The sequence below is a fragment of the Mesocricetus auratus genome, unplaced genomic scaffold, assembly GCF_017639785.1.
Source record: "Mesocricetus auratus isolate SY011 unplaced genomic scaffold, BCM_Maur_2.0 Super-Scaffold_100676, whole genome shotgun sequence".
NCBI classification, from domain to species: Eukaryota; Metazoa; Chordata; class Mammalia; order Rodentia; family Cricetidae; genus Mesocricetus; species Mesocricetus auratus.
In genome coordinates, this window is record NW_024429266.1 from 83,762,079 (window position 1) to 83,779,974 (window position 17,896).

General features: G+C 45.1%; 1 protein-coding gene and 1 long non-coding RNA gene across 2 annotated transcripts in view; one reads left to right on the forward strand and one right to left on the reverse strand.

The window, feature by feature from the left end:
• The window catches only part of Tmem178a (transmembrane protein 178A), a 58,443-nt gene extending 56,715 nt beyond the window's left edge, over window positions 1-1,728 (forward strand). The window contains exon 4 of the mRNA XM_005077236.3: window positions 759-1,728. Within this exon, the coding sequence (XP_005077293.1) occupies window positions 759-1,000 (242 nt within the window). The 3' untranslated portion in view covers window positions 1,001-1,728. The remainder of the gene's footprint in view (window positions 1-758) is intronic.
• Window positions 1,729-12,636: 10,908 nt separating this feature from the next.
• On the reverse strand, window positions 12,637-17,875 carry LOC110342237. Its single transcript, XR_002384265.2, has 3 exons — window positions 17,423-17,875; window positions 13,754-13,926; window positions 12,637-12,741 (listed from the first exon to the last, which is right to left on the reverse strand). It is a non-coding gene; the product is annotated as an uncharacterized LOC110342237 (long non-coding RNA).
• Window positions 17,876-17,896: the final 21 nt, after the last annotated feature.

Consider the following 17,896-nt stretch of genomic DNA (forward strand, 5'->3'; position numbering starts at 1 on the left):
ATGAGAAGGTAAAGTATTGTTTTATATGTAATATACCACATATCATAAATATATAAATATTTGTGTAAACATATGGCATATATTTACCACTCAAATTAATTACAATTTGCATGACTGAAGTACACAATACCTTTCCTAAAATTTTTATATCAATTCCAAATTCCTAGTCGTAATTTATATTATTCATTATTTTTTAATTGCTGAAGGCCTACTATGTGTTAGACTATATCTTATCAAAAAAGCTACTTCTAATAATTCATTTAATCTTACAGTAAACACGATAAACATAATCATCAAGAGATGCCCTTTATAAATGTTGATTAAATGTTGAAGTGTTGCTTTGCTACAATAAAACCAATGTGCACAGAAAAGAAAAAGAAAAGATGTCTTTGTATAATGCCTGCAACTGTATGAAAGTGTAGATCTGGTATAGAGCAAAGGAAATGACAACTGTTCTGTGTTAGATTTGAGAGGTTGCAAGATTTTTTTTCTCCCCCCTAAAAATTTTAAGGGCTGGGAATGTCACTCAGTTGGTAGAGTGCTTGCAGAAACTAGACAAGACAAGTCTGAGCTGCTCAAATTATCTGAGTTTTTCCTGCTATTTGTTGATGCTTGCGGAATGAATTCATTCAAGTAATAGAATTCCAGGTGCTCCTGAATTTGGTGTGATCTGATTTTCACAGAGGTTTGTTTGGTGTTTTGCCTGGACACAAGCGAAAGCACAACTGATCACTCCGTTCTCTTTGCATTCCTTGTAGGGATATTTTGTACCATCTCACTCTGCACGTACGCTGCCAGTGTCTCCTATGATTTGAACCGGGTCCCAAAGCTAATTTACAGCCTGCCTCACGATGTGGAACACGGCTACAGCTGGTCTATCTTTTGTGCCTGGTGCAGTTTAGGCTTTATTGTGGCAGCTGGAGGCCTCTGCATCGCTTATCCGTTTATTAGCCGGACCAAGATTGCACATCTGAAGTCTGGCAGGGACTCCACGGTATGACTGTCTGCCCCGTAGAAGGCCCCATATCGAGTGGGGTCACTCCTAAGGGGAGTGGAACTGAGTTCACACCAGGGTTCCAAGCACAAAGAGGTCTTTTACATTCCAACCTGTTGCCTGCAGCCCTTTTCGGATGAGTGACAGAAAATCACGCAGAACCTCCCAACCTTTCCAAGGACAAGACTACTGTGGGTTCAAGTGCTTTAATGACTATTTACACGTTGACTGTCCAAAATGAGGACCAGTGCCATGGGACATTTATAGGCACCGGAAAAGAGGAGCAGCGATGGGAAAATTTGTACGATTTCCACTTCTTTCAGAAAGTTTGTATATAACCATCACTGGAGAGTCGTTTCTTTTGGCAAAGGGATTCGTAACAAAACGAGTATAATTTTCTTGTCACTGTATCAGGCTTGCTCTATTTTAATGCAGCATCTTCAGAACTTGTCCTAATGGTGTCTTGTTGTGTCAGCACCTGATATTTGTGCATTCTTTGTGGCTGTTCCCTGTCACCGGAGGATTCTTCTTCTGTTGCCTTATTATTACTTTTAATGAATTGAAGTCAACTCTCTGTCTTTGTGCTGGATTCTAATGCATAAGAACAACAGACCGACTGTGTACGAGCTGATCTGTAACACTATGCAGTATCGTTAGAAGTCTTATCTGTTATTTGGCTTTGTGTCTCTTTATGTTAACTGGGTTTCTGCATTAAATGACTGCCCCCTTGTTAATTTAGGTGTGCTTTTTTTGTTTCTTTCTGTCTTTTAGGTGAGTCAACAAGGCTTCTCTAGACATAGGACAGCCGGGACCTCTGTTTTGTTTTCAATTATTTGTTGCTTATTTGATTGGCTTTTTGAGGCCAGGTCTTGCTACGTATTCTGGCCTCTGGCTCACTGTGTAATCCAGACTGGCCTTGAACCTGCAGTGATCCTCCATCTGAGCCCTCTGAGTGCTGAGCCCAAATTATAGTAAGCCTAATTGCTTTATGTTGATTAAGCTGGTCATTGTTATTTATCTTTTTGTAGCAATTATGTGTTTGCTATTAATATAAGATGCCATTTTCAAAACTCTCAAGGTCCACAGGTGAGCATAACCTTGGATTTTAAGAAAAATGAAACATGAGAAAAAAGAGGAAGAGAGAAAGAAACACCCAGATAATTTTGATGTGCATCTTGGGACTGCCCACATGGGTCAGAACATGACTAGGTTACTCCTAAACTACCAACTAAGCAGGCTAACCTACTGAGTACTGACCTTGAGCACCCGGTTGTGCTGTGCATTTTTCCAGCTGTTACTTTATCCATCCCTTTCAAAAGCTCTGCCAGGCAGGGGCTATCCCAGGGAAGCTGAAGAGCAGAATGGGAACAATGCTTCCTTCATTTTACTTTCACTTTAAAATCATCCCACTGGGTTTCCTCATCTTTAGTGGAGGGGTGGGCACTAATGTCTATGATTTTCCTTTAGCTCAACACCAGCGCCTATCTCTTATGACAGGTATCATGGGGTTCTATAAATAGGGGAAAATGCCACACCCTCAATAAGACATTGTTTTAGATTTAGTTTCACTGGAAGAACTTCATTTGAAGACGTACCTCAATTGTAGAGTGATTGCTTAGCATGTCAAGGCCCTGGATTAAATCCCCATCACTTCATTAATTGGGCCTGCTGGCACATGCCTGTAATCCTAGAATTTGGGGAGAGGTTGCATTTGACTACTACAAAGTGAGTTTGAGGCCAACCTGGGCTACATGGAGACCCTGTCTCAAACAGTACCCAATGAATTCAGTATTTAGAAAAGAAAAATAATAATTACTCCAAGAGAAAAATAGGCTTTATTTCCAAATGCCAGTGCCCACACACCATCCTGGAGGCTGCTGGGAGAAGCCAGTGATACCAGAGGCCCCTCAAATGCTCCCCTGAGGGTTCATGAACCGCTGAAGCTCCAGGCATATCCACAGTCCCTCCAGTCTATTTAACAACCCAGTCTCTCTAGATGAAATCAGATACATCTAGAAAGGGGCAATTATTTTCATTTATTACTTATGTGGGAAACTCTCAAAGCAGGAGAGCAGCTTCTTTGAAGTCTCTTTTTTGAAAGATCCCCCATAGGAGATGTCAGGACTCCTGGACATTTAAATTCTGCAGCAGTGTCTGAGCGAGCTACTTTTGAAGTTTCAGGGACTCTTCCCAGAGGTTTGAGGTGAGAGAGGAAGAAAGCTTCTGCGTGGCAGAAGGTGGAAAGGCTCACACGCCAGACAGGTTCGTAGGAAGCTGGGGGAGTTGACAGAATTTAAACAGGATCTGCAAGAGCCTTCCGACTCTAGGAGCTGGGAACACGGGGGACGAGTGTGGCCAAGATTCCTCCATTTCTGTTTACTGTCCAGGGAATGAGCGAATGTTGTCAATATCGGGCATTTGGCTCCCATCTTGGGGTCCTCCTAAGGCTGTTTCTTTAACTGGTCCTTGAACAAGACCAGTTGAAATGGCGAAGCAGGTCTGTGTGTGGTATGACAATGTCTTGATATTCTCGGCTCGTTCTCTGCCCTGCTTTTCATTGCATGCGTGTGGCTAGACTTTGCCTCGGGTGGTTTTGATGGGCAGTAAGTCTGAGGCTGCCTTGCTCACTGATGTGAGGAGACAACCGCCCTAGGAGTGGGAGACTCACAGGACAAACTTCATAGGCAGGAAGGGCCCAAGGGCAGCTCAGAGACAGCAAAGGGAAGAAGATGGTGACCATGTGGTTATTTGTACCCACCCTGCAGTACCAGGGTGTCTAGGGGTACTGGGGCTCTTGGTATAAAAACTCCCAAGCGCAGATTCAAAGGCCTGGAAGAATCAAGCCTTGGACAAGGACCTCTCAGTAGTGACTCGTCTTAGCCTTGAAAGGTCTAGGGACATTGACTTATCTGTGCTTCTGTTGCTTCACTAGTCACCAAGAAAGGTGATTACCTCCCCACCCCCAACTACCTCCTCCCCCGGGTGCTGAATGATGAGTGGATTTACAGAGCACCAGAGACTGCAGGCAATAAATAAATAAATAAATCACATCTTTCCTGCCACAAGGAGATAACATTTAGCAAAGCAGGCTTTAGCCAAAGCACCGAGGAGAGAGCCACAGGGTCCACAGCGCCGCTCTTTTGAACTGCCCGGTCTACGGTTTACTTGAATCGTTAGAGCCTCGACCACCTACTCTGAGGAAACACTACCTCTTTCTTTGGACCACCAGGAGCCCTGAGAGTCAAGATTGTCAGAGCATACCACCCCCATAAAACGAATTGAATATTTCAACAAATATTTCTGGAATGCCTAACAGGAGCCAGGGGCTCTGCTGGATGTTTGGGAAGCAATGTCGCGGAACAAAGGCTCTCGCCAGCATGAAGCTTGTGCTGTAGTAAAATGAAGGTATAGATAGATCGATAAATGAATCCTTTCTGACCCCAAATTGCATAAATGCAGAATGAAAGTAATTCAGACAGTCGTTGCCATAAGGCGCTTTTGAGTGACAATCACAATATGGGCTGTGTGCATTTCTCTTTCCCTGGTTCTTATAACTCACATGAAATTTTTGGAGGTGGGAAGGCGCCTTTTGAAGATTTCCCAGTTGAAACTGAAATAAGACATTGGTAACAGGGTATGAAACAGGTGAACTAAACAGGGCGATGGAGAGGTCCTGAGGACAGGGAAGGGAGGACCCACATGTTCCAGGGGTGCTCAGGGCCTGGACGCTGCCTGTCAATCCACTCTGCCTGGTTCCCCTGCTGGGAACACCTACATCCCTCCTTGATTTATTTGAATTTGCACTCACCAAATCACAGCCCTCCGAGACACCATCGCTGAACAGGCTACACTGCCACAGGCCCTTTCCTCGCCGGCTTTTCTTTGTATGCTGTCTTCATGCTAACCGGCATTAGCCAGACTTAGCACTCTTGTAAGGCGTTAACTGCTTTGTCTCCACTGCTCAGTGTCTGGTGCACAGTAGGTGCGTTTCAATCTCTGTAGACTCAGTGAATGAATTCTGAGTTGCAGATATAAACTCTCCTTCCGAAGACACCCCTGACTCCCTTGACACCCATTTTAGCGAAGACGTTAAAAATAGCCAGTAGTAGGATGAGGCCAAATGGAAGGAGAATACAGCTTGGCAAGCAAAGAAGGCTCATTAGGATAATTAAAGGGACGATTAACCCAAACTAACCCAGATATAACTTGCATGTATTATGAACAAAGCACGATGGAACATTTATTGATGGCTCAAACATTATTAAGTTAGTAACTTCAATATGATTCTCCACCCCAATTTAAACCTTCCCATTTATGTGTGGGCATTTTACATCTCTAATTGGAATTCTGAAAGGGATGCTTCAGAAATCATTTCTTCTGAGTGCAAATGACTATACTGACCAAGAACCCTTTTTAAATTGCATTTGTATTTCTCCAGGGCTTTGTCCTTTGACCAGAAGGAGTGGAAGTTCTCTATTCTGCAAAACAACCACAAATGCTTGAAGATACCCAACTGCATCCTGGGAATATGTCAATGTATTTCCTCTTTGTATGTAACCTATATATTTAAAATGCCTTCAAAGCAAGCTTTTTTAATTGTTCTCAATTGTTACATATAAGTGTATCTGCCTGGAATTCCTATAAGAGGAAAACAAATTGGTTACCTATAAATTAAGATTCTTTCTTTGTGTATGCTTATGCACATGTCACATGCATGGGTGTGGACACATGTACCCATGTGCGTGCAAGAAAAGGCCAGAGGAAGACATTGGACATTCCCCTTCATTGCTCTCTTCCTATTCCCTTGAGGTTTCACCCTGAACCCAAAGTTCATCCAAGCTCCTAGGATCTGCTTGCCTCAGTCCTCCAAGGCTGGGTAGCAGTTGTGTGAGGCCATGCCTGGGTATTATGTGGGTACTTAGGATTCAAACTTGTGTCCTCACCCTGCACAGCAAGGCCTCTTACCCACTGAACCATGCCAGGTCCCTCCATCTCTATTGCCTGTCTCCCCCTCTCCTCCCTCTCTCTTCTTCTTCTTCTTCTTCTTCTCTCTCTCTCTCTCTCTCTCTTTCTCTGTGTGTGTGTGTCTCTCTCCTCTCCCTCCTTCATTCTCCCTCCCTCCTCCCTCCCTTCCTCTCTCTCTCTTTATCTCTGTCTCTCCCTCCCTCCCTCCCTCCCTCCCTCCCTCCCTCCCTCCCTCTCTCTCTCTGTGTTTTCTTTCCTTCAGCAGTCATTGTTAAAACAGTGCCCGCATGCCTGGACTACCATTGTTCTCCTTTGGATCTCTAAGTGAATATGATGCAGGGTGGGAAACAGAGAAGATCAAAGGTCTGGAGTAGAGAAAATAAAAGGGCAGCGGTAGAGGCAAGGTCCTGAGGCCAGCAGAGCCTTGGCGGCTGCCATTAATAAGATGCAGCACTTGATTCTGGCAGTGGGAAGCAATTAAAGGGTTTAATGAAGGAGAATGATTTACTCTCGTTTCCATTTTAGGAATACTAGCAGCTGGGTAGAAAAGGGATCCAAAGAGACTGAGACCAGCCCTGATGTCACAGGAAATAAGAGAATGGCCTGGACTGGGGACATGGCAAGGAAAATGGAGAGGAGTGGGCATTGACAAGGCTGGCTAGTAAACTGGATGTGAGGGAAAGGATAGGAAGGATGACCAAGGATGATCCCTTTGGAAGATCTTAGAACTAGGTCATTGATGGGTGGCACACACGGCAATCCAACGATTGGGAAAATCAAGGTCATGTTTGGCTATATAGCAAGTTGGAAAGTTCAGCTGGGGTTGTTGAGACCCTGTCTGAAGACAAAAAAACAAAAAGTAAATAAAACAAAGCAAAACAAAAATTAACCGATTATTATTTTTTTTTGCTTTGCTTTTGTTGTAAATTTGATGTTCCTTCTTCAACCTCCTAAGTGATAGGATTACCAGCACCTGCCACCACATCTCGTTTGTGAAGGAGTGGGGATTGAACCCACAACTTTGTACATGCTTAGCAAACACTCTCACAACTTAGCCACATTCCTAGCCTGAAAAATTATAGTTCTTGTTCCCAAAAGAAAAAAGAAAAAAAATGGGATAGGGAGATAAAACAATTTGAAGAAACGGGAAAAAGGCAAAACAAATAAAAAAAAAAGCATATACATTTCATTGTAAAGTCTATGTCACAGCAGATGGAGTATCCAGAGTGTGGCAAACCAGGGCACTGAACATTTGTGGCTGAGCGTGTGGTTGAGTGGTCCCAGCACTTCCTTCACTGAACTCCCCCAACTTCAAATGCATCCACTGTCAGTTCTAGATGTTCTCTGGAAGCTGGCTCTATAGGACTGGAAATCATTGCTCAGTTTGTGGGACCAGCAAGATTTTGGTCTAGGCTCAAGGAAAACGCTTCTAGTGATTGTGGGTAAATGATCATGAGTGGGAGATGCAAATGTCCCACAGTGGTGACCACAGCCTCAGGTGCACCTGCTGAGCTGTGGGTCTTTGGTCAAGTGTTGCCTTTCTCCAAAATTTACTAAGATTGGGAGATGGAGTTCCTGAGTGACGTTTATGAAATACACTGGTCATTGTGAAAATGATGCCTTTACCTTAATAAATGGCCAATGTTCTGACCTCTTTGAGTGTTGTGAGACTAGAGGACCTGTAGCTTCTGGCTTCTTCAAAAGGGATCTTTAGGCCCACATGGGACAACCTCTGTGCATTCTGTTCATGTGTACGTGTGGAGTGACACCCTCTGGGGATTCTAGAAAGTGCACAAAGCCTTGTAAGATTCCTAGAGGTACCACTAGACTCTGGCTCTTCTAGGTCATCTGGGGTTCTTTGTTGACCATGTCCCTAAAACACATCATCATAGCCAGATATAAGACATAGGGCCGTTCATTTTCAAACCAAAGAATGTCTTCTGTGTCAAGTTGATGGTGATGAGCACATAAATACTCACTTTCAAAGCCTGGCCATACCTGAACTGAATTTCACTCAGCCATGGCTTTAGCGGGTTTCAAACACATTCCCTACAAGTGAAACCCATTACACCCCACCTTGCCCAACCGCTGCAGTCCGTTAAAACTAAGTGTTTAAAATGCACCCAAAGACACAGTGGAGACTTTCTCATTTCTCCATGGCGTGCTCAGAAAATAAAACAAGCTAGAAACAACCGCCATTAACCCTCACTTTTGTAAAGTACTTTCTTTTAAGACACCGATCCCAGAGTCACTTTTGTACTCTCGGTTAGATTTTCTCTATACTGAGCAGGTATGTACAAGAGGCAGAGACGAAAGTCCTGGCTCTCAGGGTCCTCCCCACTGTTGGCTCTGGGCACCAGGAACAGTCCCTCTTCGAGTGAGGACCTGCCTCACAACCTCCTAAAGAGTACGAAAGAGCTGGCCTGTGATTTGCTCTCCAGCCTGCTCATCCCACAGACTTATCTCCCTACACAGCATCCATGTTGATGTTGCCAGACCCCACAACCACCCTAGTAACCTATCCCTAGCCATATATGAGACGTTTGATGCACGTGCATAGGTTCAGTTTGCATCTATTCACGATTTTGACAGTTTCCCCTGGAAGTAATTGCTCCATAGTCTTCCATCAGGCAGCTGTTTCTAAACCAGAATACACACAGTCCTTTGTGACTCTAGAGAGTGCCAGGCTTATTTTTATAAGCACAGGCTTTTGCTTTACATGTCTGACCTTCAAGGGACCCCTCAATCTGCAGTCGCCTAAAGGTATGACAGCAATTCTAATTACCTTCTTGGCACACCCCCCACAGCACATGATGAGAAGTCCCTATGTCACCAGGACTGCCGGATCAGTCCTCCCTATTTTTTTCAGTGAAAGCATCCCTGATGGTTTTTGTTTTCTGTTTTGTTTTTGTTTTTGTTTTAAGCTAAAAGAACAATTATTTGAAAGAGGAGGCTACCAAGCCTTGTGGTCTAGCAGGCTAGCAACTAGGAGACTCGGGAATCTCAGTCAGTCCTTGCTTCATGGCTGCCTTGCTGGGTGGCCTTGAAAGTTGTTTGTCCCTGCTGATCCTCTCTGGAGGTGTCCACAAGCTGATGTACTTTCCGGAAATGTCAGCAGTGGCCACACATTAAAGAGAGCCCCCCCCGCACTGTGAAGACAGTGTATGCTTTTATTTTCTTTATCCACGCTGAACGTGGACTAATTTACAAGGCAACACATATTAAATTACTGAACAGTAAAATAAAGTTATCTGATGTTGTCAGCACAAGGATACCTTCCAAGTAATTTTTAAATTACATATCGAGGGTAGTTCGCGCTATAAGTTTCCTTTCTGAGATTGGTTTACCGTGCAGTGATTCCGTGGTGGTGGTGGTGTGGGAGGGTCTACCTCAAACTTGATAAACCTTGAAGTAGCCTTGGCGGTAAAGAGAGGCGATGGCTCTTGTCCTTGTTGGCAATTGGAAAAACCGAGACCCAGAGCACAAGGCAAACTCCTACAAAGGAGTGAGCTGGGCTCTGAGGTGGACATACCTGGGCAAGCATCTGTCTTTCTGCCCAGGCAACGGTGAAGCATCGGCCCCTGCTTTATGAGCCTCTGCTGTGGCTACAGTAAATCGCTACCACGCCGACATGTTTCTCAAATAAAATGAACCTGGGAATTGAAACTAAACCAACTGTGAAAGGTAATCTGAGGAGATACCACAAGTGATTAATGCAGTATCGACTCCGGGGATGAACCAGTTCTTAAATAAGGAATCCTCTAAATAAAGCAACAGTTTAAATAGTGTTCACAGCAGTGGGGAATGGCTTTCGAGAGGAGCCGAAGAAGGGATGAGGGAGAGCCGGAGGGAGGACCATATGGAGTGCAGAGGGGAGGACGGGTGAACAGTGCTTTCCAAGCAGAAGCCTGTCCAAAAAAGTAACAACAAAGCAAAGCAGATAAGCAAATGAGTTACCATGGGGAGACAGAGAAGAATGTGCTCGGTTAAGAGGAAACGCGGCAAAATTGCATTTAATCAGCTGTGAACGTGTGATTCACCTACATAATCATAAAGGGTGTCTCGGAAGGCGCCAGGCGTTACCCCAGCGGTGCTGGAGCAGCTGGCTCTCTGCTGCATGTCACAAAGGAAAAGAGAGGGCTTCCCTTGGGGAAAGATCCCTCTGCCCGCAGGTGTCATTAGCATGCATGGATTTGGTCGAAGCAAATGGTGACTTGGTTTAGAATGTTGGGCCCTTCCGGCACTGTTCACGTCACTGGCGGTTGAGTGAGAGGAGTAGGTGACTTGGTGGTGGATGGGCAGCAGTCAGTGGAGTGCAGGGAAAGTACTAGGGTGTGTGCTGAAGGAACGAGGGAAAGTCTGGGTGAAGTACTGTGTGGAGACGTGCTCTCTGAACCTGGAGGAACACTTGCTGCCTCACAGCCTCTGCTTGTCAAGCTCACTTTCTTGAGCTACTCAAAAGCCCACTTCCTGCTTCACAGTCGAGATTTCTGTGGTTGCTTTAAGAGCAAGGCAACAGCAGCAAAAGTCTGAAGGGCCTAAGTATGAAGGAGGATGTCTCCACGTTATGGGACCATGCAGCCGTAGAATAAGAGACCAGTGCTGTGCACAGACGTGTTTATTTGCTCATGGGGCCTCTCACACGCCAAATCTATATTAATTGCAGCGTGTGCCAGAGACAAATTTAAGTGTGTGTGTGTGTGTGTGTGTGTGTGTGTGTGAAGCAATGTACAAAGCAAAGCTGCCGTTCTCATCCCAAGGAGCAGTCTTTGTGACAGAAAAAAGGCAGACAATAGTCAGACATGTCTTACACAGTGGAGATGGGTGCTATGAATACAAGGTGACTAGGAGAATCAAGGACAAAAGGTAACATGGCGGTTACTTTGGTCACGGAGGCTAGAGACAGCCTCTCTGAGAAGACTCTTCAGGTCAGGTGTCTAGGAGAACTGTCTGGGAGCTGGAGAATCAAGGTCAGAGACCCAGGGCCAGTAAGGGGCAAAATGAACATAAGAATGTTTGGGGCGAAGAAAGAGCAGGAGGACCAGTTCAAGCCCCTGGCAAGGCTTTATTCTTGGTGAAATAGAGTCAACGGGAGATGTTGAGCACAAGACAACTCACAGAAAGCAGACAAAAACCTATTGGCTCAGTAAATAAATTCTTCCCTTTCCACAGTCATCCCCAATAAGCCAATCCTGGGCACAATCCACAGTGAATATGCAAATTCCTTCAGGGTGAAACCCACGTAGAGGGATGGAGTCACAGGGCAGCTAGAAGGGTGTGTAAGTGGGGGGTGGAGAGAGCTGGCCTGGAGTAGCTGTTCTCATTTACTCTATCCTTCAGAAGGGAGTGGCTGAGGAAGACATTCGATGAAGACTGCCAATACTCAGCACTTGTGGCATTCAGAGGGTAGCATTAGACCTCAAGTCCTTTCATTCCATTTCACATAATAAACGTATGGAATTCAACCAAAAGATAAGGCTGAGCTTCTCGTGTATGCAGGAGTGTTTCTGGTGCTTATTTTATCGCCCCCTCAGGGTCTCCATGACTATGCAATTCCTTCTCTCTGGGTCAAGGTTTTACAGAATGGCTTTAGCCCTTCATTCCTCTTTGTCCTAAAGCAGCCCTCAGCATGGCTATCTTTCAGAGAACCGTCATGGCAGCGACTAAGGAGAGGCCCGTTTATCCAGGAATATCCCCAGGGTTCACTGCCAAGCTGGTACTCAGCAAATGCCTGGCAGCTGAATGAGTGAAGGAGCAAATGAATAACTGAATGGATAGATTTGAAAGGGTCATACACATTCACAAAGCAAAATGTAAGGAAGCTTGAAAGCACTCACTTGATACTCTTTTTTCTTTCTTTCTCTCTCTCTTTTTTTAGGAGTTACATTTTGAAAGTTAATTGAGTTTTTTTGTTTGTTTGGGTTTTTTTTTTTGACATCCCAACCAAAGTTTCCCCTCCTTCCTCTCCTCCCTGTTCCTCTCTACACCTCCCTCTCCTCTGTCTACTCCTCCTCCTCTATTTCTCTTCAGATAAGGCTGGGCCTTCCATAGATAACAGTCAGCCGTCATGGTATATTGAGTTTCAGTGAGACTTGGCACCTCCTCTTCTATATAGGCTGGTTGAGGCAATCCAGTAGGAGAAAAGGGTTCCGAAAGCAGGCAACAGAGTCAGAGATAGCCCTTGCTCCCACTTTTAGGGGTCTTACAAGAAGAGCAAGTTACACAACTGTCACATGTATGCAGAAAGCCTAGGACAGTCCCATGCAGACTCCCTGGTTGTCTGTTCAGTCTCTGTGAGTCCCTGTGAGCCCGTTAGTTGGTTCTGTGGGTTTTCTTGTAGTGCCCTTCACCCCACTGGTTCCTATAATCCTTCCTCCCTCTCTTCCATAGGATTCCCATAGCTCCACCTAACGTTTGGCTGCGGGTCTGCATCAGTTGCTGGATGCAGCCTCTCTGATGACTTGGTATTTATTAATTAGTGAGGTCTTTCTGTTAAGACTGCATCCTACACATTTAGTCCAAATGTGTGTAGTGTAGCTGGCTCCCTTATCTAACATTGACAATAACAGTTACTTTTGAAGTGCAGTGTTTTTTGGGGGGGGGGGATCCTTAATGAGCTTACGTTACACAGGAAGTCAGTGTCTTCCCCTACAGCGGTCTCTTCCCACCATGGCTTTCTAAGTCATTTCCACCCTTCTCGGACCAACAGGAGGTTATTTGTTTCCTTCAAGCACAAGCTGGTTCAATTTCTTGTGTTTCTGGGTTGAATCCTGAGATATGTTCTGGAGGAGGGGAAAAAGGGCTTTATAAAATATTACAACTAGATGGTATCATCAATTTTGGGGATAGAATTCAGAAAACTTCAGAGTTGTGTGAATTTTCTATTAAATCTGTATCGGCAGAACCTAAAACCATGATTTAATTCTGTGACATACACAGAGATTATCCAAACTGCTGCCCATCCTGATCAATATCACCGTTACACAAGTCAATGAAGAAACCTGAAGAAACACATTTCTTATCTGTTATTTGCTGGGTCTTAGACACATGCATGAAGATATCTACCCCATACATTGTTTCTCTTTTACCCCAAAGAAACAAGTAAGGCTTCTGCACATCTGAAACAGAGAAAATGGCATCAAACAACAGTCAATGACACTTGGAGAGCATGCTATTAGAAAACAAAACAACTCTGGGTGGTGGTGGGTCACTCCTTTAATCCCAGCATGTGGGAGGCAGAGGTGGGTGGATCTCTGTGAGTTAGAGGCCGGCCTAGTCCACAGAGCAAGTTCCAAGGCAGCCAGAGCAAGTTACACAGAGAAACCCTGTCTCAGAAAGCCAAATAACAACAACAACAAAAACAAACAAACAAACAAAAGACCAGGCAAGATCTAAGAGGCAGTGCTCTAAGGATGAGTTACGGTGTGGTCACTGGCCTTACGGGGGGACAGGCCTTCCAGAACCAATCAACAGAATATACTCTAGGGTAGCAGAAAGAAAGTTTATTAAAACAAAGAAGTAGGGTGGTTGTGGTGCACGTCTTTAATCCCAGCACTTGGGAGGCAGAGGCAGGTGAATCTCAGTTCAAGGCCAGCCTGGTCTACAGAGTGAGTTCTAGGACAGCCTCCAAAGCTACAGAAAAACCCTGTCTCAACAAAACAAAATAACAAAACAAACAAACAAACAAACAAACAAAAAAAGCATACTGGATGACTAAGATCAGAAAAATGAGTCTTGGGAGCTATTAAAGTAGGGATACCCTCTAAACCATAGGACAGGAGAGTTGTCACCCACCTTTCAATTTCTACCACTGACGCCATGAGCTCATTCTTCTGTGGCTGCTGGTCTCAGAATTCTGATGCCTCGGTTATCCCCCTTCTGGACAACATTTGTCATAGTGCTTACTTCCCCAGTATAGCTCCTATTTGGATCAGATGATCATGTGCCAGGGGCTGGCCAATGTGTTCCTAGAATAGAGATTGGAAAAACTAGCACTCTGGTTTCTGCCTTTGAAGGGTTGGACTCAAAGGGTGAAAAGTCCCCCCTCTACTAGAAAAGTGTTTAGGAGTTCCTGGTAGCCTGAAAGGATACCCAATATCAACATTCATTCTTACACCAAGTACCCAATGTTCCCATGTATTGTATGTATTGTAATGTAGTTATTGTTCCTCCAAAAGAGAACCTTTGCCACCATCCCCTCTCCTCATGACAAGGGTCAGGGACACTCCCATTTCAAGAACATGATTCAGTTTCAATTTTCCTTCTACACGATTTCCCATGGATAATGGATTAGATCACGAAATTAAAAAAATTTTTTTTGGTCTTTTGAGACAGGGTTTCTCTGTGGCTTAGGAGGCTGTCCTGGAACTAGCTCTTGTAGACCAGGCCAGTCTCGAACTCACTGCCTTTGCCTCCTGAGTACTGGGATTAAAGGCAGGTGTCATCAACACCCGGCTGAAGTTTAAATCTTAAAATAGTGGGAGGAGGGGCTGGAGAGATGGTTTAGCAGTTAAGAGCACTGACTGCTCTTCCAGAGGTCCTGAGTTCAATTCCCAGCACCCACATGGTGGCTCACAGCCATCTATAATGAGATCTGGTGCCCTCTTCTGGCCTGCAGGCAACATGCAGGCAAACCATTGTATACAAGATAAGTAAATCTTAAACAAAACAAAACAGTGTTGAGAGGGAGGTGTTGTGACTGATGGTGGGTAGGAGCTGGTGGGTAGGCACCTTCTTCTGTTGTGTGTTGGGTGCACAGTTCTGCTGTGCATTCTACAATTCTCCACAGTTCTTCTGAGGGAATGGTCAGCAATGCATCCTTGGATTAGCTTTCCCTCTTTTCCAATTTTGTTTCTAGGCTTCCACTCGCAAAATAAATAAAGCAGTGTTTGTCCCTGCTCCAATCTGGCTGGGAACTCAGACTGACACTGATGTTCTTGACATACATACCTGTCACTGAACACTGGGAGTGTTGCAACCTGTACAGCCAGCATCCACCGTGCTTTTTATGTCTCATGTATTGATGAATCCAAAATAATCAATACCTCCTTATCCAGTGACTTAATAGCTGTGTGTCCTGGCAGTGAAATACTTTTCAAGAATAGTTACAGAAAGAACAGGTTCATTCCATGAATGACCCTCGCTGCTCATAGTGAATTATGAGTAGCTGGGAATTATGAGTGTGTTTGTGGGGGGTCAGGGTACTGCTTTCTCCACAAAGAGGGGCTGCCTTCATTTAAACACAGATTCCCACAGAACCAGTGGCTTTCTTTCTGCGTTTTATCTCATGGTCAATAGATCTAGATTCCTCGACACAGAAAAACTGGTTTTCCAGAAAGTTCTGGAAAGATCTAGAAGACTACATTCAGGCTTCCTGGCACCTAGAATCTTGTGTATTTTTCCATAGGTTCAGCTTCTTTATCACAGTTGTCTTATAAGAAAAAAAAGTTCCAGGTTGGGGTGGCAGAGACTGTGTGGAATGTGCCCCTGGCTCTTCATGGAATGTGCGACAGTCCTGAAGATTTCTACTGGAAACAAGAGGTGTTCAGACCACAAAGTCAGGAAGACCAGACATTACAGCAATGAGATACAAACCCATCAGCAGGGTAATCAGGAATGCTGTGGTGGAGTTCAGTTCTGCACTCCTTATTCCGACTATGGGAGAAATGGCGCCATCTATTGGCCATTAGATCACAGCACACGCAGCATTCCCACAGCATGGAATCTCACATTTCTGAGGAGTTACTTACTACATAGCTCCCCAGATGGAACAAAAACCTGACTTTTAGCAGACTAAGCCTTGAAAGCAGAAGCGGGCGTGTGGGGCTTCTTTGGAGATGGATGAAGGGGGCCAGCAGAAGAGGGAGGGAAGATTAGAGACGGAGGGAGAGATGAATAGCAGCAGAGTATGATGATGTGTTTGCAGAAACATCATAACGAAACCCATTCTTTTGTTCCTATATTTATCTTTTGTAGCAATTACATGCTTTCTTTTGACAGAATGTGTCATTTCAAATTACTCTTTAAGTTTCACTGTAATATTTAAGTCCCCATTCCTTTGCCATCTGCCTGGTATTCATCATAGCAGTGGAGCTATTTCTTCAGCTGATGAATCAGGTTTTCTTTTCCTTCCTTCCTTTCTTCCTTCCTTTCTTTCTTTCTTTCTTTCTTTCTTTCTTTCTTTCTTTCTTTCTTTCTTTCTTTCCTTTCTTCCTCCCTCCCTCCCTCCCTCCCTCCCTCCTTCCTTTTTTTCTTCAGGACAAGGTTTCTCTGTGCAGCTCTGTAGACCAGGCTGGTCTTGAACTCCTATAGATCCACCTGCTTCTGAAGGCGTGTGCCACCACTGCTGGCCATAAAATGTGTTTTTAAGGAACAAAAAGTACCGCTGCCGAAATTAAAATCCGAAAGAGACTTTTCTTCAAGATGCAGCATCATCCCCTGTTTATAGAACTTTATCATACAGGACAGGTGATATAGGGACTGGTACTGAGCTAAAGGGAAAAACTTGGGTGTTAGTGCCCACGCCTCCACTGGAAAATGAAAAAAACACAGTGGGAGGAGCTTAGGAAGACAGAAAAAATGGAGCCAACATCCCTATTCCGTTCCTCAGCTTCCCTGGAATCATCTCTGCCTGGTAGAGCTTTGGAACGCACAGCTTCTGCTTCAGACAACAGGATACAGAGTTAAGACAAGGACTCCCATGAGTGTCTGTCATTTCATCGCATCCCCGCAAAATGAGCTGCTTGGTGAGAAGCATAACAGTGTACAGAAAGACACGACTGTGAATAAGGCCGTTCTCTGCTATGTACACAGAATGTGCTGATTGCACCTACTCTATAACCAGAAGAAATAGTTATCCCAGCAAAGTCTTGCCCAAGGGTCTCTCATCTCACAGCTGATCACTCCTATTGCCATGTAATTGGCAGCAGCAGTGGCCACTTCAGCCTGGTCAGAATGCGTTGCTGCTCTAATGAATTGTCTCTATCCTCGCCATCTGTTCATGAGGTCTTGGGCACGAACAGAAACACCAGTCTTACTAAGCATGCTGGTGCAAAACTGTGTACAGTGAGTGGCAGGTGCCCATGGATTGCTTGAGCCCAGCCGTTGAAACCCAGCCTGGATAACATAACAAGACATCTCTCCCCTAGACATCCCTTCCAAAAAACAGGACAATCAAAAAGACATATTGGGCTGGAGAGATGACTTTGTGGTGTGGGCAAAGTTGACAAGGGAAGGGACAGACTGACATCTAGAGGGCACAGGGAAAGGTGAGTCTCTAGTTGACAAAGAACCCGCTCCCTAGAGGGGCCTTTTGCGATCATTCCAGTGGGGTACAAATATTCTCCTGTTCTGGGACCTGCTGCAAGAGCTACCCCCACCCCAGTTCCTCTTATTTGACTATCCATCTACACGCTTCGTCCCCACCTGTGACATGGCAAGGACGGACCCTTTAGGTTATCTCACCTTTGAGGCAAAGTGTACATCGAACACAGTCCCCAGTTCACCCCAGGGGGGAGGACTTCTTTCCCTTAGCTCTTCTCCAGGGGTGATACTGACACGGCCCCCACTGGTACCACAAAACCATGCCGGTGTCGCTGGTCACCTGTGAGCCGCATTTCTCTTCCTGATGTTTTTCAGGCTTCCCGCTGCTAATTCCACAGGGGCTGTGAGGGAAGGGGGTGGCAGCATGGTGGGAGGCATATGTAGCAGGACAGAGTGCAGACTTCCTTCCCCCACAGCCCCTAAGCAGTCAGCCTTATGGAGCTCTAGACCCCGCTGTGCCACCTCTCCCTGATGAGGGAGTGCTGCTTTGCTCAGGACTCTAGGCTGGACCGGGTGGGGGGGGGGGGGTGTAGTCAAAGTCAAATCCTTCCCAGTTCAAAACAGGCATTGCAGGTCACCTGATTACACGCTGTCCAAAAGTCAAGACCCGGTAGC